This window comes from Mirounga angustirostris, unplaced genomic scaffold (assembly GCF_029215605.1).
Source record: "Mirounga angustirostris isolate CCGP_5_RB_7025 unplaced genomic scaffold, mMirAng1.0.hap1 SCAF_4, whole genome shotgun sequence".
NCBI classification, from domain to species: Eukaryota; Metazoa; Chordata; class Mammalia; order Carnivora; family Phocidae; genus Mirounga; species Mirounga angustirostris.
Window position 1 is genome coordinate 169,147,550 of NW_026991712.1, and position 27,933 is coordinate 169,175,482.

The following is a 27,933-nucleotide window of genomic DNA, read 5'->3' on the forward strand; positions in this document are numbered from 1 at the left end:
TGAGGTAATGAAGTGGAAAAGAGCATAAGTAGGAGTCTGGGGAAGGCTTTGCCATGACCTCCCTTTCACCATCTAACAAATGTGAAAAAGACCATAGTGTTTTTTAGCCTTTTCCTAAGTCATTTTTTCTCTCTGAGTCCAGTTTTTCCTCCTTTAGATGAGAGGGTTGGGCCAGATTATCTTATTCGTGATTATAAAAATATCTTCTTTGCTTTCTGTGAAATTGTAGAACTGTTTTTATTGATCATCTTTTGCTTGGAAAAATATCAGCCCTAGTTTGTATGACTTAAATGATAAGAAATGCCTGCAGGGCACATTTTCAAATGTTCATGGCAGAAAACTTGGAAAAACACAAAAGCAGAAAGATAGAAATAATAATCACTTATAAGCCCACTACCTAGTGGTAATAATTTCCTGTGTTTCTAGGTGATATTTAAGTGCCATTCTAGTTTCAGAAACTGTTCTATTTTTCAGGTACTGCTGTTTTTTGATTATCTCTTAGGCTAGGCATTCAATGGAGGGTCTTACTGACTTTGTGCAAAGGATTGTGTAGACACTAGGATGGCTATAATTTAAAAAAAAAATAAAGGAAAATAACAAGTGTTAGTGAAGATGTGAAAAAACTGTAACCCCTGCATGTTGCTGGTGGGAATGTAAAATGGTTCAGCTATTGTGGAAAATAGCTTGGCAGTTGCTTAAAAAGTTAAATACAGAATCACCATAAGACTCAGCAATTTCACTTCAAGGTATGTACCCCCCCAAAACTGAAAACTGGTACTCAAATACATGTACACACATGTTCATAGCAGCATCATTTCACAATAGCTAGAAGATGGAAACAATCCAAATGTTTATCATTTGATGAATGAAAACAAATTGTGGTATATTTATACAGCAGAATAACATTCAGACATAAAAAATAATGAAATAGGGGTGCCTGGATGGCTCAGTCAAGCGTCTGCCTTCGGCTCAGGTCATAATCCCAGGGTCCTGGGATCGAGCCCCGCATCAGCTCCCTGCTCGGCGGGAAGCCTACTTCTCCCTCTCCCACTCCGCCTTTTTATGTTCCTGCTGTCGCTATCTCTCTCTCTGTCAAATAAATAAAAAATCTTAAAAAAAAAAAAAAAAGAATGACACATGCTATACCTTGGATGAAACTTGAAAACGTTATGCTCAGTGAAAGAAGGCAGACACAGAAGGTCACATATTGTGTGATTGCATTATGAGATGTCCAGAATAGGTAAATCCATAGAGGCAGAACACAGATTGGTTGTTGTAAGGGGTTGAGTAGAAGGGGAGAATGGGGAGGAAATACTCCATAGGTGCCAGATATCCTTTCGGGGTGATGAAACTGTTTTGGAACTAGACAGAGGTTGGTGGTTGCACAATATTATGAGTGTACTAAGAAACACTGAATTATCCATTTTAATTATATGTTATGTATATCTCACCTCAATTAGAGGTGTCTGGCTGGGCTACGAACCCTTTAAGAGTCACAAGGAAGGGGGCGGGGCTAGAGAGGCGGGCTTGTAAGAATCACAGGAGGCTGCGCCTGCGCAGGGGAGTCACGTGGTTGCTGGGCCGGGGAAATGGCGGCTCCTGGAGAGAGCGGGGCTTCGGCTGGCGGAGGGAGCACCGAGGAAGCATTTATGACCTTCTACAGTGAGGTGAATACTGAGTGAGGAGTAGTGGCACCGGGGCGACCCCGCCCAGTCCTACTTTCCCAGCGGGCAAAGGCAGTGGTCTTCCTGGCCTGGACCGTTGGGCGGCTCCTCCTGTCTGGCCTTCGGGGAGGCGGGGGGCTGGGGGTGTGTGTGCGTCTCTGCCTGAGAGCTGCTGGGGGAATCCTTTGGGCATCGGAAAAGGGGCACGGGTCCGACGTCTGCGGGTAGAGGACGAGTGTGGCCAACGAAGTGCCTGGGCGCGTGCAGAGGTCCCCAAGTCCGCGGAGTCGGAGGCTGGCAGGGGCTGGCAGAGGGTGGCCTTCTTGGGGGCGACTTAACTGTCTTGGGCCTCATTTTTATTCTAAACGGAAGCACTGTTCACTCTTAGTCCTCTGTGATGAGTTGTATTAGTGGTTATTTCTGCCATTCGCGAACGTCAGGCACTGTGCCTCATGCCAGGTAGGCATTATCTCTGTTTTACAGATGACAAACCTGAGGTTTAGGGAGGTGAAATAATTTGTTATGGGTCCTAAAGCAGATAACAGCTTGGTACCATGTTAGGACTGGAGTGAGTTTGGTCTGAGCCTCGGTTACTGTCGCATTTCCAGCGCCTAGAACATAGCGATTGCTTGGTAAATATTTGTTGAATAAGTGAATGAATAAATGAGAGAAAAGCATGCCATTTGGATTCGGAGGACTTTGGATTGGATTTTTGCAAGGCAGTTAATTGGACTGTGATTGAATTTTTTTCAAGGCATTGATTTTGCAGATCTTCCATTTCCACTTCTGTAAAGCGAGAGTTAATATTAAAACGAGTTTTATGAGCGTTAAAGGAGTTAGTGTATAAGAAAGGGTCTTTTTAAGAGTTAAAGCTGAAGATGGACCTCTGTGAGTTGGCATGGATTTGAGGAATGGAGTTGCTCCCCTCTAGGCTGTGAGCTACTCAGTTCAGCACCATGTCACATTCATCTTTTATTTGTTAACAGTGCTTGTTACATAGTAGTTTCTCCAAAGTATTAAATTTAAAAATGGAATTAGCACATCCTTTATAGTTTGTCCTTTTGAAATGCCCAATTAACTTGAAAATGTTGATACACTGGTACCAAAGTTTATTGACCTCTAATGACTACTCTGCAGTTATACTGGAAATTGTTTCACTTACCATCGCTTAGTCAAAAAGAAAAAGAAAAGCAATCCTGGTTTGTTTGAATTGAATGAGACTAAGTACCTACAGGAGGACCCTTCAGTCATCATTCAGTCAATGTTTACTGAGTACCTGACATGTACTAGTGTACTGTTTAGGTGCTAGAGGTATGGTAGTGAACAACAGAGAAAAATCCTGTCTTCACAGAGCTTGCATTCTATAGAGAAGGATAAGCAGTAAACAAACATGTACAATATAGTGTCAGGTAGTGATAAGTGCAATGAGGGAAAGTAAGTCTGGGAAAGAAGGTAGAGTATAGGGGGTGGGGAGTGGCGTGCTATTTTAAAGAAAGTGAAGAGGGGAGATACTGAGAAGGAATGGCTTTTTATGTTACTGAAATTATTTCCAAACTCCTTTTGGTCATAGGAATAAAGGTGGTATATAACATACCAGTGATTCATTTCAGCTAGTATTACAGTTCTGACAGTGGCACCAAGGATGTTTTCCAGGCATTGCCTGGTGCCTGTTCTCCTTAGCATTGTCTTTGGGTCAGGGGTTTTTCTTTACTTTTTCTTTTCCTTCCCCTTCCCTTCCCTTTCCTTCTTTTAAGATTTTATTTATTTATTTGGGTGGGGGAGGGGCAGAGAAAGAGGAAGACAAAGAATCCCAAGCAGACTCCGCACTGAGTGCAGAGCGGAATGCAGGGCTCAATCTCAGGACCCTGAGATCATGACCGGAGTGGAAATCAAGAGTCAGGTGCCCGGGGCGCCTGGGTGGCTCAGTTGTTAAGCGTTTGCCTTCCGCTCAGGTCATGATCCCAGGGTCCTGGGATCGAGCCCCGCATCGGGCTCCCTGCTCCGCGGGAAGCCTGCTTCTCCCTCTCCCATTCCCCCTGCTTGTATTCCCTCTTTCGCTGTGTCTCTCTCTGTCAAATAAATAAATAAAATGTTTAAAAAAAAAAAAAATCAGGTGCCCAACATACTGAGCCCCTGGGCCAGGGATTTTTCTAACTCTATTCGAGTTAGGTAGGCAGATTTACTTGCCCCTCCCATATACTTTTTTAATGCTGTTTTTAGCATATATTTCAGTATAATTGTCTTTTTCTTAAATAAAAAATTGTAAATTAAGTATGAACAGCACAGGTACGTCTTCCATCATTACAGTGGAAGCTCTTCCAAAGTGGTGGCTGTGATATATTTATGTTTGAATGTTCTTTTTAAAGATTTTATTTATTTATTTGACAGAAAGAGAGCACAAGTAGGTAGAGTGGCAGGCAGAGGGAGAGGGAGAAGCAGGCTTCCCGCCAAGCAGGGAGCCTGTTGCAGGACTCGATCCCAGGACCCTGGGATCATGACCTGAGCCGAAGGCAGCCGCTTAACTGACTAAGCCACCCAGGCGCCCCTGTTTGAATGTTTTTGATTCCTCAAACTGTTAGAGTTAAATTCTTGTTTACAAGTTGGGTAGTTGGGAACAAGTCAGTTAACCTCTCTAAGTCCCAGTTTTCTTATCTGTGAAATGGGAATAATAGTAACGTCTTTTGTATAGGATAGTTGGGAGGAACAAATATATGTAAAGTTTTTACATTATTAGAATTCAGTAAATGATAACTATTGTAGTTATTCCCAAAGCATTTGGCAACTGTCTTCCACATGTAGACAAATGTTTGCTGAACATGTCAGTAGCTTGTTAAGGTGACAATTCAGAGTTTATTATTGAACTTTACTAATGAAGTTTTTATCTCCCTTCATTTTAGGTGAAACAAATAGAGAAGAGAGATTCAGTTCTAACATCCAAAAATCAGATTGAAAGATTGACCCGTCCTGGTTCTTCCTACTTCAATTTGAACCCATTTGAGGTGAGCTGTCTGATGTTGCCGTGGCTTTGTGATGGGGAGCTTTGCGTAGCTGCACGCAGACTTACATCGGAACACACGCTTAATTTGTCGTATAGTTGGAACTGAGATTTGATGGTTTTATTGTGAGCAGAGTTTGAGAGGTACCATGTTAAGGAAAATGAGGTGATCTTCACCTTGTCAAATATTCTCCATCTTTTACCAACCCAAATATATAGGACTTTATTTTCAGATGTGAAGGGATAGCTAGCCTTGATAAATTTAGGAATTTTGATTTAGTTTGCTTGTTACAGTTTTTCTGTTTTACTGCAGTAACAAATATCGAAAACCCAACAACCAAAAAATGATCACAAGATTATAGACAAGCAAATATACTTTTTGGGTTTCCTTAGTTTTCCTATTTTATCTTGTTTTATTTTATTTATTTTTTTAAAGATTTTTATTTGAGAGAGAGAAAGAGATAGCAAGAGAGAGCACAAGTGGGGAGGAGAGGGAGAAGCAGGCTCCCCGAGAGCAGGGAGCCTGATGTAGGGCTCAAGCCCAGGACCCTGGGATCATGATCTGAGCCAAAGGCAGGCACTTAAGGTACTGAGCCACCCAGGTGCCCCTAGTTTTATAATTTTAAACTTTTCCTAAGTATAAATCATATTTCTTTTTTAAAAGATTTTATTTATTTGTTTATTTTTTTGTTTTTGACAGGAAGTGGGATTTATTCGTGGGTATGAATAGGGAGGGGGCAGTGCCAAGGTTCTCATGAGTGCAGAGCCCTCCATTTGTCCAAGGGGCCACAATTGCGGATGTATTTGACCCCACAGCCATCTGGGATAAACCGCTTTTCAGCCACCATGTCTTCAGATTCGTCTGCATTAAACTTAGTAAAACCCCACTTCTTGGAGATGTGGATCTTCTGGCGACCAGGGAACTTGAACTTGGCCCTGTGTAGGGTCTCAGTCACATGCTCCTTGTTCTGCGGCTTGGTATAGATGGACATGATGACTTGGCCAATGTGGACCCTGGCTGCTGTGCCCTGGGGCTTTCCAAAGGCACCCCGCATGCCTGTCTGCAGCCTAGATTGGAGATAGCATGACGTCAGACCTCAGTGTCCACTGGAAAGGACTGTCTCCAAGGTCCCTTAGGACAACCCATACAATTAACAGGTTGCATACACTACCAAGGAGGATACTATTTGCAGCCATGGCACACTGGGCCCCCATGGAGAAGGAGCACAGTCAGCTTAATTGGCTGCACGTATTTGTTTATTTAAAGATTTTATTTATTTATTTATTTGTCAGAGAGAGCAAGAGAGCACAAGCAGGGGGAGTGGCAGAGGGAGAGGGAGAAGCAGGCTCTCCGCTGAACAAGGAGCCTGATGTGGAACTCGATCCCAGGACCCTGGGACCATGACCTGAGCCAAAGGCAGATGCTTAACCGACTGAGCCACCCAGGCATCCCTAGATTTTATTTATTTATTTGACACATAAAGAGCACAAGCAGGGGGCGTGGCAGGCAGAGGGAGAGGAAGAATCAGGCTCCTCACTGAGCAGGGAGCCTGATGCAGGGCTCGATACCAGGACCCTGGGATCATGACCTGAGCTGAAGGCAGGCACTTAAACGACTGAGCCACCCAGGCACCCCAGTAAACCGTATTTCTTATAAAGATTTGAAATATAAAGAAAGCAAGAATAATCATGTGTAAGCCCACCTAAGAGAAATAGCCACTCTTAATTGTTTATACTTCAATTATTTTAAATGTTTTATTTTAGGGGCACCTGGGTGGCTCAGTTGGTTGGGCATCTGACTCTTGATATCAGCTCAGGTCTTGATCTCAGGGTCATGAGTTCAAGTCCCACGTTGGGCTCCATGCTGGGCATGGAGCCTACTTAAAAAAAAAAAAAGTTTTATTTTATTTTACTCTATTTTATTTTTTTTAAAGATTTTATTTATTTATTTGACAGAGAGAGACACAGCGAGAGAGGGAACACAAGCAGGGAGAGTGGGAGAGGGAGAAGCGGGCTTCCCGCTGAGCAGGGAGCCCGATGAGGGGCTTGATCTCAGGACCCTGGGATCAGGACCTGAGCCGAAGGCAGACGCCCAATGACTGAGCCACCCAGGCGCCCCGAAAAAGTTTTATTTTAAAACAAGGAAGATGGGGCACCTGGGTGGCTCAGTTGATTAAGCATCTGCCTTCGGCTCCGGTCATGATCCCAGGGTCCTGGGATTGAGCCCCACATCGGGCTCCTTGCTCAGCGGGAGGCCTACTTCTCCCTCTCCCTCTGCTTGCAGCTCCCCCCTGCTTGTGCACACCTTCTCTCTTTCTCTGTGAAATAAATAAATAAAATCTTGGAAAAAATCCCAAAAAAACCGAGGATGATGCACTTCATTCTATTTTAAATGCTGTATTGTTATATAAAATATTTGTATACATTTCTTTTTTTATGATTGATTATTTTTTTATAAAAATTTATTCTTAATTATACAACAGGATCTAAGACAACACTTCATTTCAGCTATAGGTAACAATAGATGCTATGACAGGGAATCCAGATGTTTAAACAAGAATGGAATTAAGGATCATCATTGCCTCCGGCACAAGGAACAGCTTACTTTTTGCCAGATTTCTTAATTCCACCTGTGGCCAGGGGCCCTTCCCCATGGCCTTCACTTTTAGCTCCTCGAGTTTCTTCTGCTTTTCTGTCTGTTTCTGCTTGGATGCCTTATCTTCCTCGTCCATCTGCTTGGCCTGCTTCTTGGGCTGCTTCAGGGGCTTTGCGGCTGGACGTGGTACCTGCTGCCCCTTCCCCCAACCCTGCCACTGGAAGCAGTGTATACATTTCTTAAAGTTTTTATAATTCCTTTATTGTAGGATATTTAAACTAGTTTCTAATTGTTTACAACTATAATTTTGACATGAATATTGTTACATCTTATAAAAACACTTATTGAGTATTTGAAAACCTTTTTTTCCCCACTTTTTTAATCTGGTAAAATATACATGACATAAAATTAACCATTTTAACCATTTTTAGGTGTACTCTTCAATGGCTTTAAACACATTCAGTATTGTGGAACCATACCACTATCATTTCCAGAACTTTTTCATCATTCCAAATAGAAACTCCAAACCCATTAAGCAATAACTCCCCATTCGTCCTACCCCCAGTCTATTTCTATTCTACTTTCTATATTTGAATTTGCCTGTTCTAAGTGCCTTGTATAGGTGGAATCACATAGTATTTGTTCTTTTGTGTCTGGCTTATTTTATTTAGCATAATGTCTTCAAGGTTCATCCATTGCTCCTGTCTTTTGAAGAGTAATTTTTAAAGAATTTTTACATTTTAAAACAATCTCAGATTTGCAGAAAGGTTACAAGTATACTATGAAGACTTCCTTGGACTATATGATACTAAGTTGTCCATATGATGCCCCTTTGCCCTGTAATACTTCAGTGTATTTTTCCTATAAATGACACGCTCCTTCTGAAGCACAATATAACCATAAAAATCAGGAAACAAACACTGATGACATTGTTACCATGTAGTTCTCAGACCCCATTCAATATGCCTGTTGTCTCAATGTCCCATATAGCAAAAGGATCCAGCCCAGAATCAACTGTTAGATTTAGTTGTCATGTCCCTTTAGTCTTCAGCTTGGAACACTTCCTCAGCATTTCCTTAACTTTGGTAACTTACCATTTCTGAAGATCATAGGCCAGTTATTTTTAGCATATCTCTCAGTTTGATTTTGTTTGATGTTTCTTTAGCTGGATTCAGTTTATGCAATGTTGGCAGGAATATCACAGAAGTGATACTGTATTCTTTTCTTTGCAGCTTATAAAGTACATGATATTTCCATTAGCTGTATCCCATTACTAATGATGTTAACCAGATCACTTCAAGAGGTACCTGCTGAATTTATTCATGAAGTTACTTTTTTCCCTCTTTGTAATAACTATTTTATGGGGAGGTACTTTGAGACTGTGCAAATACCCTCTCCTTATCAGAGTTTCAATTTATTCATTTATTAGTTAGTATAGATTGGGGGTTTCCTATTTTATTTAGTATGTTATATTTTGATATTGTTTATTTTATTGCTCAAATTGTCCCAAATTTGGCCAGTAGGTTACCTTTCAAGCCAGAATCCTATCTTTTGATAGGTCTTCATCATTCTTTTTTTTTTTTTTTAAAGATTTTATTTATTCATTTATTTGAGAGAGTGAGAGAGAGAGCACATGAGAGGCAGGAAGGTCAGAGGGAGAAGCAGACTCCCCGCCGAGCAGGGAGCCCGATGCGGGACTCGATCCCGGGACTCCAGGATCATGACCTGAGCCGAAGGCAGTCGCCTAACTAACTGAGCCACCCAGGCGCCCAGGTCTTCATCATTCTTTGATTACTAGGCATTCTTGTACTTTTCCTGACCCAGCCTAAAATTAATCATTTCAGTGAGGACCTCTGGTTCCTTTTAGTGAAGAATGGTATTTAGAAATCGAGATTTGGGTGCTAGGTGTACTCATTGCTTTTGGGAATGTCACTATCCCTAGACCCTATTGGTAGATAGGGCCAAGGATTGGGTGAGTGTGTGTGTGTGTGCGTGCGTGTGTGTGTGTGTGCACGCGCGCATGGGTGCATGTACTTGCATATGTATATACATGTATTTACCTTCAATTTCAATCCAGCACTACAGGGTTTATTCTCATTTTTTTTTTCCTTTCCATGTTTGTGGTTTCCTTTCATAGTGAGAAGCTAGGCTCCCATTATCATAAATAAATATATAGTTACTTAATTGGTCCTCCTGTTTGCATCTGATCTCACAGCTGCCATTCCTTCCCTCTTGTGACTGCGCTCCTCACCCTGCTTTATTCTGACACCAACACCAGGCTGCCTCACTGTGCAAAAACCCTTCTCACCATACCTGAGCTCAAAATTCTCATGCCAGGTTACCCTTCTATGTAAGTGCATTCCTCACCCAGCTCAGGCTCCCTGTGCTTGCCCTCTGCCCCCTGGGGGCTCCAGCGTCATCCTCATCAAGAAGGCACCTTCCTACCCTGCTCTGGCTTTGACACCGTATGTGAGGCTAACTTCCTCTGAGAACACCCTCCTCATCTTACTTGGGCTCTAACTCCACACTCCAGGTCACCCCTGTGCATGGAGGTCCTCTTCACTCTGCTCAGTTCCAACGTCTTTGCCGGCCATACTTCCATACAAATGCTCTCTACATCCTGCTTGGGTTCTGACACCTCTTGTTGGGCTCCCTTCTTACACATTGGATGCCCTCCCACATCGGCACCCACCTCACCAAGCACAGGTTTCCCATGCTAGGCCACGCCTTTGTGGAGATGTTCTTGCTTGGGCTCCTATACTCTATGCCAGGCCACCTTCCCTTGTGGACACTTTCCTTACCCTGCTCAGTGTCAAATATCCGGTGTTGGGCTCTACTTCCATGTGGATTTCCTTGCTTATTCCTCTTGGGCTCTGATACCCTGCACTTGGCTACCCTCCCATGTTTACAGTCTTAACCCTGCTTAGGTATTAACACCCTATGCCAGGCTGCCTGTCCACTGAGATGCCCTCCTCAACCCACTTTGTACCTCCATGTCAGGCTGCCCTTCTTCTTCTTCTTTTTTTAAATTTAATTTTATTATGTTAATCCCCATACATTACATCATTAGTTTTTGATGTAGTGTTCCATGATTCATTGTTTGTGTATAACACCCAGTGCTCCATTCAATACGTGCTCTCTTTAATACCCATCACCAGGCTAACCCATCTAGAACCCTCAGTTTGTTTCTCAGAGTCCATAGTCACTCATGGTTCGTCTCCCCCTCCCTTCTGTGTGGATGCTCTTCTCACCCGTTTGTGCCACCGCTGTGTGACTGGCCACTACTCCCTGTGTGGTCACCATCGTCTTCATCCCAAATGGGCTCTGAAACTGCTCTGGGCCATTTTGATGCCCCACCCAGAGTAGATGTCTGCTAATAGATATCTAAGTGCCTGGCTCCACTTAATGTGTTTGGATTGTATTGCTCAGAAAGGGAAGGGGAAGATGGAAAGCTTAAAGAGTGTGTTTGAGGGGCGCCTGGCTGGCTCACTTGGTAGAGCCTGCGACTCTTGATCTCAAGGTTGTGAGTTTGAGCCCTATGTTGGGTGTAGAGTTTTCTTAAAAAATAAATAAAATCTTAGAAAAAAAAGTACTTTTGATTTGATTTTGGGGAGGGAGAAGATAATTTGAGAAGTGATAAAGAATTTGATGGTACATTCTTTCTGTTTCACCATGCTCTTAAATTGTACATAGTACCATGAAATGGGGATATGTGATCATATAACCTAACCATTTATTTGTTAAGGTAATTCATGTTTCCTATGGAGAATCTGATGGACAAGAAATGACAAATCTTTGGGAATAGTATGAAGGCTAGGATTTTTCTAATGCCCTACTAGTTACTGTGGTTCTGGAAATTACTACCCTGTAGCTCTTGTCCTGACTATAGGAAGTATGTTTGAGTTGAGCCTGTATGCATAATGTGTATATATGTACACACACAGTTGACCCTTGAATGATGCAGGGATTAGGCATGCAAACCCTTGCACAGTCGAAAATCCGTTTAACTGCTAATAATTACTGTTGACTGGAAGCCTTACTGATAACATAAAACATTGATTAACACACATTTTATATGTTATATGTATTAAATACTGTATTCGTATAATAAAGTAAGCTAAAGAAAAGAAAATATTAAGAAAGTCATAAGAGAAAATATATTTATAGTAGTATACTGTATTGAAAAGAAAGTCCATATGTAAGTTGACCCACACAGTTCAAATCGGTGTTGTTCAAGGGTTGACTGTCTGTGTGTGTGTGTGTTTGAATATATACATCTTTACACAAAGATATGCTAAGGTCAGCACACTGGGGAAGATGGAACATTGTGTTTGAATGGGCAGGACTCCATGACTATCCATTAGAATATTTGTCTTTTCTATTTTCTACAAATGTGCTGGCCTCTTTATAAGGTGGACGTCATTGTCATTGTCTCCTTATAAAGTTGCTTTTTGACTCTAAGTCAGAATCTTAGGTGTTCCTGGTGATACAGGAAATGAGTGACTTTTGTTTCTCGTGCAGCAACTATTGACCCATCTAAATAAATCCGATTTTTCTACAGAGGTAAGCAGCCTGGTCTTCTGGTAAGGAGAGTAATGCAGTAATAGCCAGGTAGAAAAGGGAGGCAGTAGACTGGGAATCTGAGGGGTCTTCTCAGAAATGCTTATCCAGGGAGCATTTTTTTTTTCTCCTGCCATCTCTGCAGCTCCCTATTTGGACATGTGTCTAACCTTCAGCCATTATGCAAGCATCTTTTCTTTTGCGTTCTGCGGTTATTCTTAGGTTTGAGGGCCCTTCCCCACTGCCTTCCCTAAGTTTGGATGAACCTGTGTCCCTGCTCAGTCCTGTCCTTTTGGTGTTCCTTATTTTGATTTAACTTTAAGACGCCAGCAGGGAGCATCACTGACTTTATTTTCTGTTTATCTGGTTAAGTACCTTGGAAAGAAAGATACTGATCTCACAGAACTCTGGTACTTGCTCATTATTAACAGGTCATAGAGTTCAGGTGTGACAGAGACTGGATTCCTTTTTCAAGTGGAAGATCCCAAAGGAGGCTGTTACCGTTTGAGTTCAGAAACTTATATAAATGTCAAGCATTTTTGTTAATGTGAGATGATTAGTTAACTCTCTGAGGTATAAACTGTGGATTCTTCATTGTAGTATTCCCAAAGCCTGAGACACAGGAGGTGGTCAGAAAAACCTTCTAAGAATCTGAACAGATCTGTGTGCTTCCTAAGAGCCGTATGTAATATGGCATTTATCATGTTTTTTTTGTTTTGTTTTGGGTTTTTTTGCGTTTATCATGTTTATAAGAATTACATATTACTTGTCTGTTCTTCCCCTGATGGACCTTAAATTCCATGAGAATAGTAGTGAGCACAGTATCTAGCAACCCTAGGTGCTCCAGAAATTTGTACTGAGTGGGAAACTGGCTTCAGAGAGGTTTGGGCCACAGGGATAGGCCCACTGTTTTCATTGTATTTCATGGCCCCATATGGCACCTCCAACTTTTAAAGATAGGAAAGGAGTTGGATTAGCTTTGAAGGCACTCAGCGAATATTTGTTACCTGTGATCACATGTGCACACGTGATATAACTCTTGGAAAGATAACTTTTGGTTGATGTGTGTGTGTTTGTGTGTGTATGTATACATACTTATATATACCTTCTTTTTTGCCAAATCATCTGAAAGTAAGCTGTAGACTTGTGAGGCTTCATGCCTAAATAAATAATTTACCATGCATCTCCTCAGAACAAGAACAAATTTCTACATAACCACACCACCATTACCACACCTAAGAAAAACAACATTAATTCAATAATATCATCTAATGGAGTCCACAGTCAAGCAGCCCCAGTTGTCCCTCAGATCTCAGTTATAGTTACTTTATTTATTTAACTTGGGAACCAGTCAAGGTTTATGAATTACATTTGATATGATTAGTTCTGGGCTATAGCTTTATTGGAGGCTTTTTTGGTGTGTGAAGGTGGGAAGTTTTCTTTCTCATTCATTTTGGACACCTGGGGTTTGTGGGACTTTGGTTTGCTCCAGTACGTTTCTTTTCCCCAGAACCAAGGTAAGGTAAAATTCTCCTCTGAGTATTTGTGTATGTACAGTTACCTCCCTTTATCTGTAACTCTTACATGGCTGCATACTTCCTCTGGAGTGACTTTTTCCCAATTCCTTTCTCCCTTGGGAAGCTATGAGGGGACATAATGAATCTTGAAAATTCTTTGCTTTAAAGTTCTTCTTTTCCCTCCCCCTGAGTGTCTGCCTAGCATTGGAGAGTGGGTATGCTCTTGTCATCACCTTCCAAAGTCTGCCGAATGCAGTGGTGATTCAGCTTCATTGCCTACCAATAACTTTATTATTGTAGGTGGGCTGTTGGAATGTTTTGAAAGCTTGCAATAAATCTTGACATTACTTGTTGCCAGGTTTTTAAAAAACACTGCAAGCATCTGACTAAGCTTGGTGGGTTACTTTGCAGTTTTAATTTCTAGTATGTATTTTTCCTTTCAAGGTTTATTTTCATTTTTTTTCTCTTTGCTGCTCCTCCCCGCCCCCCGTGCCTGTTACTAACTGATCCTTAGTTCTGCTAACTTTGAACATACTTTTTTCTAACCTCCATCATTTCTTGCCAGTGCGTCTCAGACTTTAAAAGATTGACATCATTTGGGGATCTTGTTAAGTATTGATTCTGATTCAGTTGCACTGAAGTGGGGCCTACTCTTTTGAATTTCTAACAAACTCTTCTCACCCTCTGCCTTTTCAGGACCTTCCTCTGGCCTTGAATACCAAGTAAATAAATACTAGGTGCTGTGTTGAATCCATGGACTATACTGTGAAATCATCTGCTTTAATTGTATATAACATTCCCTTCCCCCAAAAGCACTTATTATATGGTCATTTAAAAAATATGTTTTCCCTGGGGCTCCTGGGTGGCTCAGTCGGTTAAGCGATTGCCTTCGGCTCGGGTCGTGATCCCTGGAGTCCTGGGATCGAGTCCCGCATTGGGCTCCCTGCTTGGCGGGGGGTCTACTTCTCCCTCTGACCCTCTTCCCTCTCATGCTCTCTGTCTCTCATTCTCTCTCTCTCAAATAAATAAATAAAATCTTTAAAAAAATATATATATGTTTTCCCTGTTTATTCATCTTTGCCTTTCTAGTACATAGCAGTGTGTTCAGCAGGTAGTAGCTACTATGTAAATGTTTGAATGAATATATGTATTTGTGGCGATCCTTCCATTTGGCTGTACCTCAGTTCTAATGAGTTGGAATCAGACTTTTCTAGAGTAGGTCCCCGGCATCACTCACAGGTCTTCACAGGCAATTCTGATGTCCACTCTGGGCTGAGAACCATTGGCCCATGTGAATTACAGATAGAAAGTGGAGCCCAGTGGACCTTTCTGGATTGAAAATCAGGGAGCCAGCCTAATTTTTTCCCGGCTGCATGTTTATGCTTTCTCCACATTTGCAAAGATGAGTAGGGGTGGGTAGGGGGATACTTTTCATAATGAATGAAGGGAAAACCCAACGTGGTCTGGAAACATGTCTCTGGGTATAAGATAAATTCTTCTGATGGAATAAACGTAGCTACTGTATTAATTGAGAACCCTAAAGTGGTATAACTATTACTCTGTTAACTGATTTGGTCATTTATATTTCTTTTAAAAAATATTTTATTTTATTTAAAGATTTTATGTATTTATTTGACAGAGAGAGACACAGCGAGAGAGGGAGCACAAGCAGGGGGAGTGGGAGAGGGAGAAGCAGGCCTTCTGCCGAGCAGGGAACCCGACGCGGGACTCGATCCCAGGACCCCGGGATCATGACCTGAGCCGAAGGCAGATGCTTAATGACTGAGCCACCCAGGCGCCCCCAAAATATTTTATTTTTTTAAAGTAATCTCTACACCCAATGTGGGGCTCGAACTCATGACCCCAAGATCAAGAGTTGCATGTTCTACTGACTGAGCCAGCCAGGCACCCCTCATTTATATTTCTTGAGCATTTAAAAAAAAAGTGTTTTTTTTTTTTAGATTTTATTTATTTATTTGAGAGAGAGAGACAGAGATAGAGCACAAGTGGGGAGGAGAGGGAGAAGCAGGCTCCCTGCAGAGCAAGGAGCCCGATGTGGGACTCGATCCCAGGACCCCGGGATAATGACCTGAGCCGAAGGCAGACGCTCAACTGACTGAGCCACCCAGGCACCCTGTTGAGCATTTTTTAGAACTGTGTGCCAGGCACTGTTCTGGAATGCTGAGTACCGTTCTAGATGCTGATTATAATTTGTATAATTATTAGACACCTGTTAAATTCATAAATTATTTTAATTTCTTTTACAGTTTTGATTTTGATTCTTCCAGGTTCTTCAGATAGATCCTGAAGTGACAGATGAAGAAATAAAAAAGAGGTTTCGACAGGTACAGTACTGTTTCGCTGTAATAGATGGAGTTTGAACCTTTTGGAAATACAGTAAGCACATGATTCTCTTAGGACTTGCTATTTAATGACTTGTGGGCCAAAATTTAATTTTTTTTTTTTTTTTAAGATTTATTTATTTTAGAGAGAGAGCATGGGTGCGTGTGAGCAGCAGGGGGTGGTGTGGAGGGGCAAAGGGAGAGGGAGAGAGAGAATCTCAAGCAGACTTCCCACTGAGTGGGGAACCCAACTCTGGGCTCAATCTCACAACCCTGAGGTCATATCCTGCACTGAAACCAAGTCGGGCGCTTAACTGACTGAGCCACCCAGGTACCCCTCAACTTTTCTTTTTTTAATGTTAAGGCTATGTTACTCTTTTAAAAAACAAAAAAAAAAACCACACACAAAAAAAACACCTCACAGTGACAAAATTTGTAAATAATTTCGAGACCGTGGCTTGCCTTTGACATTCACACAGCCCACCTGCAGCAGTAGGTTTATTGGTAGGCCATGAAGCTCAGTGACAGCTGCATTCAGACTTCTGAAGGTTATGACAGCACCTTACCCACTCTCAAATCTAGGCATACGGTTGGGAGTGAGAGAGAAGAACAGAATGAATTTGACTTCTGAATAGAATGAATTTTATAGCCAAATAGAATCTTTCCAGCCCCTTAATCAGGAGAAATACAAGATAGAACAGTAGAGCTTACTGGAGTCATGCTTATTAAATTCTCTGCCTTCCCAGGGAGAATATGTTAAATGACTCGTAACAAGTTTTTTTTTTTTTTTTTTAAGATTTTATTTATTTATTTTGAGAGAGCGAGAAAGCAAGCAGAGGGGAGGAGCAGAGGGGGCGGGGGAGGGAGAGGAAAGAATCTCAAGCACACTCCCCGCTGAGCGCAGAGCCTGACACAGGGCTCAATCTCAAAACCCTGAGATCATGACCTGAGCTGAAACTGAGAGTCGGATGCTTAACCAACTGAGCAACCCAGATGCCCTTTGTAACAGTTTATTTTTAAGATCTCCTTCCTCAATAATTTTATCTTTTGCAAACTTAAATAAATACCCAAGAGATACCCCGTTTCGTATAGAGTGCTTTCTTGCCCAGTCTGATGTTTCATAGCTTGAGCTACAAAATTTTATAGTAGCCTTTTTAAAAAACCCTTCCAATTTTGATAGCTGAGTAACCTCCAGCCTTTCTTTCTAGGGGTTGAAGAATCATACTTCCTGCAATCTGTCTTTACTAATTGGATTTTCTGTATATTTCATGTCTTTTTTTTTCAACCTTACCCAACTTTTTTATATCTCTTATGTACTTCATATTTTAATAGGACCTAACCAGTGCCGAATATAATTCTCAGCTCCTGCAGGACACACTTGTTCATATCCAGTGTTGTGCCTGCTTCTTCGATACCGTAATTGCCCGCACATTGCTGACTCATAATCATCTTCTGATCTACTATTAAGCCAAGATGTTTTTTATCTTTGCCTACTCAGGCATTTCCCATTATATAACTTTCTAGCTGTATAGAGTTCTACTCTGTACCTATGTTCAGCTTTTTTTCTTTTTTCTAAAATTTCAGGTCTCCTAATATAATGCATTAGCAGTCAAACATTCACATCCATAGTCAGAACAGCTATTTATGTAGCTGTACAAAGAACTCAGTAAGAGTTCTTTAGTCATTAATATGATCTAATAGTTAAGAGTATGAGCCTTAGGGGTGCCTGGGTGGCTCAGTTGGTTAAGCGTCCGACTCTTGGTTTTGGTTCAGGTCATGATCTCAGGGTCGTGAGATGGAGTCTCAACATCAGGCTCTGCACTCAGTGGGGAGTCTGCTTCTCTCTCTGTTTCTCTTCCTCCCTCTCCCTCTCCCTCTGCTCCTCACCCCACTCGTACATGTTCTCTCTCTCTCTCTCTAATAAATAAATATTAAAAAAAAAAAGTGTGGGCCCTAGAGCTATTTGACTTGAGTTCCAGTCTTGGCCGTACCCCTTATATGCAGTTTGAACAAGTTTTCAACCTTTCTGTGCTTGTTACCTCATTTGTAAAATGCACATCATGACGGTGCCTACCTAGTGGGGTTGTTATGAGGATTTAAATGAGGTAATACACACAATACGCTTAGAATAGTGTGTCTTTTTCTTGGCATATAGTATGTCCTCTTTATATGCTGACTATTGTCAATGCATGTTAGACAGTATGCTAAGTTTCTACTTGGAGTATTTCATCCTTAACCCAGTAAGACAGAGGTACCTGGTATTGTCCCATTTATAGAGGAGGAAACTGGCACAGAGATAGGTTAAGTGAATTGCTCAAGGTCTCACAGCTGGAAGGTGATTGAAGTTGGAATTAGAGCCCAGGATTCTGGCTCCAATAATGCTGGATTTAGCATTTGATTCCCACTTGCTGTCATTCCCCCAACAGAGTCCCACTGTTCCAACTAGTTGATTTTGGTCTGTCCATGATAGTAGGTCAGTGATTCTTAATCCTGGCTTCCTGAAAGAATCACGTGTGGAGATTTTTGCTTTTTATTTTAACTTTTTTATTATAAAACATTTGAATTACATTTTAAGAAGATAGAGTAGAGCAGTGAACACCCATATACTCATCGTCTGTAGACAACGCTTCATCTCGTTAACTATATGTTTTTGGCTGAATTGTAAACATCATGATACTTTACCCCAAATACTTCATCATGTATCCCCCCAAGGAAAAAAAGAGGACATTTTCTTGCATTTCTTACTTGTCACATCTAACAAAGTTAACACTAATTCCTTACTATCATTTGATACCCAATCCAGTAGAGGTCTAAAAAGTACAGATGCCAGAGCCTGATCAGAGGGTCTGAGGGTAGAAAGTGGACCTGTATTTTTAAAAAGCTTTACAGGGTTGGGGGCGCCTGGGTGGCTCAGTCAGTTGGGCATCCCACTCTTGATTTCTGCTCGGGTCATGATCTCAGGGTCGTGGGATCAGGCTGAGTTGGGCTCCACGCTCAGCAGGGAGTCTGCTTATCCCTCTCCTTCTGCTCCTCTCCCTGCTTGTGCGTGCGCGCGTGCTCTCTCTCTCAAATAAATAAATAGATAAAATCTTAAAAAAAACTCCCCAAAACAAAAAAAACTTTACAGGGTTGGAGCAGAGCCAGAACTAAGAACCACTACTTTTTCTTTTTTTTTTTTTTTAAGATTTTATTTATTTATTTGACACAGAGAGAGAGACAGCGAGAGAGGGAACACAAGCAGGGAGAGTGGGAGGGGGGAAGCAGGCTTCCTGCCGAGCAGGGAGCCCGATGCGGGGCTCGATCCCAGGACCCTGGGATCATGACCTGAGCCGAAGGCAGATGCTTAACAACTGAGCCACCCAGGCGCCCCTACTTTTTCTTTTTTAAAGATTTTATTTTAATTCCAGTTAATATATAGTGTCTATTAGTTTCAGGGACAATATAGTAATTCAGCACTTCCACACATTACCCGACGCTCATCACAAGTGCACTCCTTAGTCCCCATCATCTATTGAACCCATCCCCTCGTCCCCCGCCTTGAGAACCACTACTTTAAATTAAAAGTTCTTTTAGGAAAGAGATGATATGTCATATGTGCTTATGCTTCTTCAGCGCTCTGTCTAAGGAACATAATAGGAACTGGGTGCCTTTCAGTCTCTCTTCTGCATCCTCACAGCAGCCTCATAATACTAGGCTTATATTTGTTCTGAACTTTGTGATTAAAACCCTACGTGTTTCTCAGCTGTGCATTTACCTTTTGGTGCTTGAATTTTAAGGACCAGTATTTCTACACATTTATGATACTTACTAATTTGTTAGAAGTGCTTCCAGCTGACAGTCTTTTTTTGCCATAACACCTTAGAGCTTTTGGTTGTAAAGAGGCGCAGTGCAGGTGAAGAGTTACTAAATGTTCCTCATATTGACAAACCTAACTTTCCTCTTATTTTAGTTATCCATATTGGTGCATCCTGACAAAAACCAAGATGATGCTGACAGAGCACAAAAGGCTTTTGAAGGTATTTGTAAATTTACCTGCTTCCGAGTAATATTTTATCAATGCTAGGGACTAACTGTTCCTTGTCCTGGATCAAGAAAGGAATGTTACAGTTTTGTCTTCTGGTGATGAAGAAGCTGTGGTTTCCAGTAGAACAGTTGTCATTCCAAAGCAGAATGTTGCTGTTTAAGAAATAGATCTTAACTTTGCTTTGTTAAAACTTTTATGTGCCAAGAAAGACTGTTACTGCGTAGGATCATTTTTCTTTTTTGAACATAAAAAAATAATTGGAAGTATTTTATCACTGAATTAAATCTAGATGTGGTGTATTTAGTCTTGAGGGTATATTTAATTTTTTCCAAGGCTCTCAAGGAAAGTCATTGCTATAGTTGTATGTTTTTAAATTAGTTTAACGACAATAAATAATTTAACAAAGTAGGGAATGCTTTTAGATGGCACAAGTCCATTTACACTGCCTGAGTATAGTTCAGACTTTCAGAGGGTGTTTGCAGAAACAGTTAATTTCAATGTTTTGCATTAGCTGTGGACAAAGCTTACAAGTTGCTACTGGATCAGGAACAAAAGAAGAGGGCCCTGGATGTAATTCAGGCAGGAAAAGAATACGTGGAACACACTGTAAGTATTTATAGTGCTGCTGTGTTTACAGGAAGTATTAGCAAGCCTTGGGCACCTTGCAGGAGGGTAAATGTTAACATAGCAGTACCTACTGGTGTAACTTGTGACCTCTTATCTGGTCTCCGAAAGTTTGCTGTGGTGCTCATGAATGGTGTGTGCCCTGGAGCGCAGGATGTGGAGTGTCTAGGAGGCTGCCTCTCCCTCTTTCCTTACCAGCCCCATGCTGCGGAGAGAGGTCCTCTCATGCCCTCTCATCACAGTGTTGTCACATTACCCAGTTCTGAGAGTGGAAGAGTGGAGCAGCCATGATGATCCTTGACCCTGGATTTTTATTCTTGTCTCTGTGAAGGGGTTGGAACATGGGCTTGAGAAAGATTGGCAAGGGGACATGAGTAAATTTTTTAAAAAATAGGTGCATATCTGTATTAATAACAGGGTTTGGGAAGGATTCAACTAAGATAAATTCAGTTATAGCTAGTTTTATTTTTTTTGCATTACCTAAATCTCCCGAGTGGTGGGAAGTGTTAAGATGGCTTGCTTGAGGTAAGAAGGGTCTTTGTTTTAATTTTTTACTTGCTGGGGCAAGAATCGTGAGGCCATTCGTAAGAGCTGTTTCAGTTGGGAGTGAATATAGGTGTGACCTTCTCTTTGAAGAGCTTTGGAATCTGAAACAGAACTGTATAACCAATAATAATAATGAGTCCAAATGAGATGAAAAAAATGAGTAAAAAGAGGAGAAGGATGGCCATAACTATGTCTTGCTGGTCATGTGTTGGAAGTGGTACCTATAGGTCAAATTTTGGTCGAAATCAGAAAAGGACCTGACAAGTTCTCCTTAAATTATTGTGGTAGTTACTTTTCCTCTGTATTTTGCCTGTAAGGGAGCCATCCTCAGGTTTTCTGGCCACAAGGTGGCAGTAGCGTTGTTCTGAGCTTGGAAGGCACTGGCTTTTTGCTGGATCAGTAGTGGGTGGTTTAATAGCGTAATGACATTCTTGTGTGAAGGAGTATATTTAATTTTACTTTTCTAGATCTCAGTGGTGAAAAGCAATAAAAAACATCAGTTAATATGATTGGTTTAAGGGGGTTTCACAGTGAAAATTATCAATAATGCAGTTGTTGAAATACCAGAAAACAATTAAACTTAATGCCACAAATTTGATAGCTTCTTCTAAAACTTGACAAATATAGTTTCTTTGCTATAAACACATAACTACTGGCCGCAAAAGAGAAATGGGTAATCTGATAAACATATCCAAGGCTGTTTGGCTCTGGCCTAGGATCTGAGGAGTTGGGGACAAGTTCCCTGCTGGTTCCCTTGCATCCTTCCTGGTGGATTGGATTTTAGATGAGGTTAGGGGGAAGACCCCTGGTTCTTAGTTCTCCTTTGATTGCATTGCTGTTGTGGAGGGGAGGGGCAGAGGCTCATTTTATTTCCACGTAAACCTTTTGTCCTGCCTGTACCTGCAGAAAGTGCCCATGCCTTATGTGTGCAGCTTAATGGATATTCTCAATTTTTTGATGAAAAAAATTCTTTTTAGGTGAAAGAGAGAAAAAAGCAATTAAAGAAGGAAGGAAAACCTACAAATGTGGAGGAGGACGACCCTGAGCTGGTGAGTGAGATACGGGAAAAGCCACTCGGTCTCCTGCACTCGAGCGCACTGATTGCTGGGTTAAAGAGAGGGAAGCCTAAGGAATGACGCATACGTGCTGTGGAAACATTCTGTTTTGACTTAAAATATTTCAATATATGTCCATACACCTACTTTTAAGCCTCACCCTTTTTTTGTCATAGGGCCATGGCCTTTTCTTTGAATGTGTGTCTGCTGATTGGCGTTTGCCAGTGACTTCATTTAATAAAACACACACACAAAGCATGATCCATAGTTTCTACTTCTAATGTTTTTTGCAGTACGTTGAAACTTAGGTATTTGTGAAACAAAAACCAAGAGCAAAATCCTAGCTATATATGATTCATTGGTTGTTTTGTTTCGTTTTTGGGTAAAGAGGACAATAGCTTTATTGCTTTGCCGGGTAAAGGAGGCTGCAGCAAGCTAAGGTCTTCAAAAGTGCAAGCCCACCCGGATGTTTCGTTTTCCAATCTTTTTCAGGTGTCTCACCTGTACCTAATTTAACAGCGGTATTTTTATTTATTTTATTATTATTTTTTATTTTTTATTTTTTTTTAAAGATTTTATTTATTTATTTGTGAGAGAGAGAATGAGAGAGAGCACATGAGAGGGGGGAGGGTCAGAGGGAGAAGCAGACTCCCCGCCGAGCAGGGAGCCCGATGCGGGACTCGATCCAGGGACTTCGGGATCATGACCTGAGCCGAAGGCAGTCGCTTAACCAACTGAGCCACCCACGCGCCCTATTATTTTTTATTTTTAAAGATTTTATTTATTTATTAGAGGGAGCACGCACAAGCAAGGGGAGCGGCTGGCAGAGGGAGAAGCAGACTTCCTGCTGAGCAAGGAGCCTGATGTGGGACTCCATCCCAGGACCCTGGGATCATGACCAGAGCCGAAGGCAGATGTGTCTCTCGATGTGTCTCTCTCTCTGTCAAATAAATAAATAAAATCTTTAAAAAAAATAAATAAATAAATCACAAGCATTTATTTGTATAACCACATTCATCAATTTCTGTGCTATTTGAATCTCGTAAGTATAGTAGTAATTGTAACTGGCATAGAGCACTTTGGGAGCAACCGCAGGTGACTCTAACCAGCTAGTGAACGGCTTTCTACCAGCCTTGGGTGCTTACTGTGCTCCAGGTAATAATTTACAGAGAAACTGGAGAACATTGCTTCATCCATTGGGTTCTTTAGTGGAGATTGGCTGAGAGAGAAATTCTACTTAGTTATTTGTGTCTGATTGCCTCACTAGGCTGAAAAATTCAGTCATCCTAATCTTGCCTCAGTTTAGATCAATAAGTAACTTATCATCTACTTATCTTGTTTTTAAAGATTTATACGAGAGAGGCTGTCTTGCTAGGGAGACTTGCCTACAACTTCTTGCTTCAGTGATCTTGCTTGGCAGTGACTGGCCCCATCTTCTGTGTAGTAACACTGCTTGTGAAGTGTGAGGTCACCTTTCGCACTAGCCACCTGTTTTGGATTCATTCTGTCCCAGTATTTCAGTTTTTTCTCCTCAGTCTTATTTTCTCTTCCCTTCCCTTTAATAATCTCTCTGGTCTTTTCTGAAGACCTTCTCATAAATACTCCTTGGTCCTCCTGAGTTTTTAAGAACCGTAACTTTTTTAAGTTGTCTTTTTTTTTTCCCCCCCGATTATAAAGGAACACATGCTAATGATAGAAAATTTGGAAAAAGGATATAAAAAACTCAATCATCAGTAACCGTCCATCCAAGAGAGTTGGAGCCTTTAAAGATATTAAAATACTCATTACAGACTCCTTCACTCCTTTGATGTTTTTCCTCATTAGGGACTGGGGTTTGTCAGTATTGCTTTTATTGAGCAATGCCTGGCAGATAACAGTATTAAAAAGAAGTGACACATTCTGGGGCTCCTTTACTTCCCTTTCTCTCCATATATTACTCTTTGCTCCAGTGTCTCTGCTTTTGGAAATTAGGCTCTATGAAATCTGCATGATGGGTTATTTTCTATTTTTCTTTGTATGTTTAAAATACTTTATATTTTGGGGAAAAAAAGTTTTAAAGATAGTTCTGTTTTCTGTCTTATGTTGTGTTATTTTTTTTCCGTCTGCGTATTAGTTAGAACATCAGTTCAACTGATACATACAACTGAGACCCAAGATGATGGTGGTTTGAACAAGACAGTGATTTATTTTCTGTCCTGTATAATGTACAGTATAATGTAGTCTTTGGGAAGATGGCCGCTGGTATGGCAGCACTGGACCATGTGTCATCCAAGGCCTCATTCTCCTCTCTCTGGCTCTGCCAACAAGATGTCGCCCCCATCCTCACAGTCCAGGATGTGTCATCACCTCACCCATGTGCCAAACAGCAGAATAGAGGAAGGGGACAAGGAGGGATAAGCGTACTCCCTCTAAGAACATTCCAGGAAATTGCTGCATCACTTCTCCTTATATCCCATTGGCTAAAACCTAAGTTACATGGCCACACCTAGCTACAAGGAAGCCTAGGAAATATGGGCTTCTACATTGGGTGACCAGGTACCTAAAGATAAGGGATTTTACATGGAAGGAGAACAGATAATGGGGGGTGGGGGACACCCAACTAGTAGCTTTGACGCTCTGCTCTAGTCAGTAGACTCCAGAGACAGGGGCTGCTTGATAGCAACTTCTAGTACCCAGCTGGTGCCTAGCCCAGAGCAATTACAAGAGATTTGTAACAGGAGAGAATGAAAGTTATTTTTTCGAAGTTCTTTGGAGGAAAGGGTCCTCCCCCATGGTTGTGAGAAGCAGGTAGTTTTTTCTCTTTGGTATTTTTTACCAGAGTAAGTTTCTTGTGTATCATCCACATGGAGAAAATGGAAGGTTCTCCTAGGTGGTTGTTATTTATCTCCCGGGAGAGAGCATCATTAAGTAGTGCCCTCTGAAATCTTCCTTGCCGGTTCTGATCTGCTTTTTGTCTTGGGCTCCATCTAAAAGTGCTTGATTTAAGTTGCTGATAAAATACTGACTTTTATTTTCTTTTGTTCTTAATTTTCTTGTAGTTCAAACAAGCAGTATATAAACAGACCATGAAACTCTTTGCCGAGCTGGAAATTAAAAGGAAAGAGAGAGAAGCCAAAGAGATGCATGAAAGGTATACATCATTATATTCATTTAATCCATCTAAGTACCTAGATTAACCAAAATTGGTCTTTGGGGATTTTCCTAATGAAGGATTTTTCTAATCAAGGAATTCTATAGTACATCATTTAAGAAACTGTATAAAATAGTTATCTGAAACAACCAAACTTTTGAATCACGAGGGTAAGAAGTTGTCTCTGACTTTTGGGAAATATTGAATAGACTTGTCCTTAGGGAGTTTTTAATCAAGAGTGCTATGTGTTTTCTTCCTGATTTCCTGGAGTTAAATAGGCAGAGTTATTGAGGCCAGAACCTTTTGTGTGACTAGTGGCTGCAGCTTTGATGAGTCTGTAGTATTTATTGTATAGTGTAATTACTTACAAAATATTTATTGTCCCAAAGTATGATTTCCCTTACTTATCAGAAATCTTGAGGTAAATTTAACTTACGTATTTTGTATTGTTGATTGGTGTTTAGCAGTAACCGTATTTTGCTAGTTGAGGTTGTATGAAATTGGGTTTTGTCCAGAGATCCTCTTGAATAAGGACCTCTGCTATTGTAATGGTCATTCTACTGAAGTAGGGTGGCCTGGGTTCTCAAGATGGCTTTCTCCCGGACTGAGCCTCGAACCTATAGACGGAGCCCATAACCTACGATTATTGTTGGCGGGGCCTTGACAACCTTACATGTCTGTCTGTGTAACCGGGGTATTTATACCCTGCCCTGTAGCCCTGCCCGCAGTCTCATCTGTGTGCTTTAGAGGAAGACGTTCATGAAAAGGCTCTGAGCCTTTTCCAGACAGCCATTTTTATAGAACCCTAGGGAATTGATTTACCTTATATACTTGCTTCTATCGGGAGTGGCTTAACTTGTATGGTTAAGACAGTCTCTAAGTATCATATAAATACTCTGGTTTGGTTTTCTTCCTAGGAAGCGACAAAGGGAAGAAGAGATTGAAGCTCAAGAAAAAGCCAAACGAGAAAGGGAGTGGCAGAAAAACTTTGAGGTAAGTTTCCAGGGTGGTCAGGGATTTTCATTCCAGAGTAAGAAAACTTTCCAGCATAGAAACTTGGTTCCTGGGGCATTGCCAGGACTGACTGGGGCAGACGATCAGGGAAAGGGGATGCGTGGGGAAGAGCAGGAGCTTTGGAGAATGAGTCCTGGCTCAGCTGCCTGTATGCTCTCTAGCCTTGGCACGGGCAGGGAGGGTCCCTGAACGGCTTGTTAGAGATTATGGAAGGCACAGCTGCCAAGTGGGCTCGAGAAAAATGCTTTGCACGTTTAGATTAGGGGGTAGTCATGGAGTGGTGCCCTACTTAAGAGGTCTGTTAGCAGAAACTGAGGTTCTTATGACCCTGATATCCTGGCTTTTGAACTTGACTCCTCTGTAACACCCTGGTTACATTCTTCGGGTACTCAGCCAGTTTCCTGAATTGAGCCATGTTTGGTGTCTTTTCTTCTATACATTCAGGTCTCGGGCTAGGGATTGGTTAACCAGAGTTGATAACTGTGTTTCTGTCCCCCTGCTTATATGCAGAGAGAGAAAATGAGTAAGTCCCTTGATAAGCAGGGAGAGACCCTCAGGGCCCTCTCAGCGTAACGGCTAGGCATCGTGCTGGCTTTGAGCCTCCATCCGAGTTTTGCGGGGCCAAAGGAGGATGCAGTGGGAAGAGCGGCTGTCCTGCTGGCTAGACGTATGACTCTGAGAAAGCGATAACCTCTGAGCTGTGGTGTTGTCATTTGTGAAATGGTGGCGGCATTACCCGCTGCCGGCCGCTTGTTTGTGAGGATTAGAAAGAGCATCTGCTAAATATCCAGCCCTGAGGTCCCCGGCACATGTTGTGATGATGTTGTCCTCTTCTTCCAACCCGCAGCTGATCCTGCCTTCTGGGGGTGGGATGCCACTTTTTGTGGGCCTGTGGAAGTGGGAGGAAAGCTCTGCTCTGTTCTACTCTTGGATTATTCCAGAGGACTGAGACGGGCTGGGCTACGGGGATGGCAGAGCAGGTCCAGGCCCTTCTTCTCTTCAGCTAGTTTCCTCACCCCCAAACCTCTTTTGTGCTCAGGAAAGTCGAGATGGTCGTGTGGACAGCTGGCGAAACTTCCAAGCAAATACAAAGGGGAAGAAAGAGAAGAAAAATCGGACCTTCCTAAGACCACCGAAAGTAAAAATGGAGCAGCGTGAGTGACCACGTGGGGTCACAGCCGCAGAACCTTCCCCCAACTGTCTCCCCTCCTGCTTTGAAGGACTCATTCTTTCCTCCCATTTCCACCCCAACATAGAGTAGTAGTTGCTTTTTAGTCCATTTTGTTCTCAATACAATTTACTATCGATCAGAGTAATTCTTTTGTACATTGAAATGAGGGGCTCAGTTTAAAACGAAACCTTCCCCCACCCCCACCCCTAGACCAACCAGGACTGGAAGGTGCCACCATTGGTTCTGCCTTCTCTTCCCACAGCCTGTAACTTAATGTTTTGTACTTCACCGAATTGTGATGGTTAGAAACTTCGTGTATAGTTTGTGGAAATCATCCAATTAAACATATTGCTTAAAATGGTGTTGCCGTGACTTCAGAGACAAGCCTGGGCCACCTTAGGAATCCCCTTTGCTTCAGGTGCTTGCTTCCGGGCGTGGCATCCTTCGAAGCCCCAGATCAGACAAGGAAGGCCGTGGGCACGCAGAGCAGTCACTCGATGCCCTGACCTTCCGCAGCGTTTGGCATGTGCTCTCCCTTCTGACTGACCGTTCCGCGTGGCATGAGGCTGCGAGCCACCCAGACCTGTTCACTTCCCAAAGAGCTGGCCATCTTCCATCCGGTATCATTGTGTCCTAGCCTGTCTCCATTCGTTAGTGGTCATATTCTGTACATGTAATAAATTTTTATACCGTAA

At 41.9% G+C, this 27,933-nt stretch overlaps 1 protein-coding gene and 1 non-coding gene across 2 annotated transcripts; one reads left to right on the forward strand and one right to left on the reverse strand.

The window, feature by feature from the left end:
- The first annotated feature begins 1,556 nt into the window (after positions 1-1,556).
- Positions 1,557-27,933, forward strand: DNAJC8 (DnaJ heat shock protein family (Hsp40) member C8). Its single transcript, XM_045898312.2, has 9 exons — positions 1,557-1,667; positions 4,562-4,663; positions 15,621-15,677; positions 19,624-19,690; positions 20,210-20,304; positions 21,846-21,917; positions 24,962-25,053; positions 25,971-26,046; positions 27,107-27,933. Exons 1-9 carry the CDS (start codon positions 1,590-1,592, stop codon positions 27,227-27,229), a joined length of 762 nt encoding a protein of 253 aa, XP_045754268.1. The 5' UTR covers positions 1,557-1,589; the 3' UTR covers positions 27,230-27,933.
- LOC123860698 (small nucleolar RNA SNORA70) lies at positions 5,775-5,908 on the reverse strand. Its single transcript, XR_006794816.1, has one exon. It is a non-coding gene; the product is annotated as a small nucleolar RNA SNORA70 (small nucleolar RNA).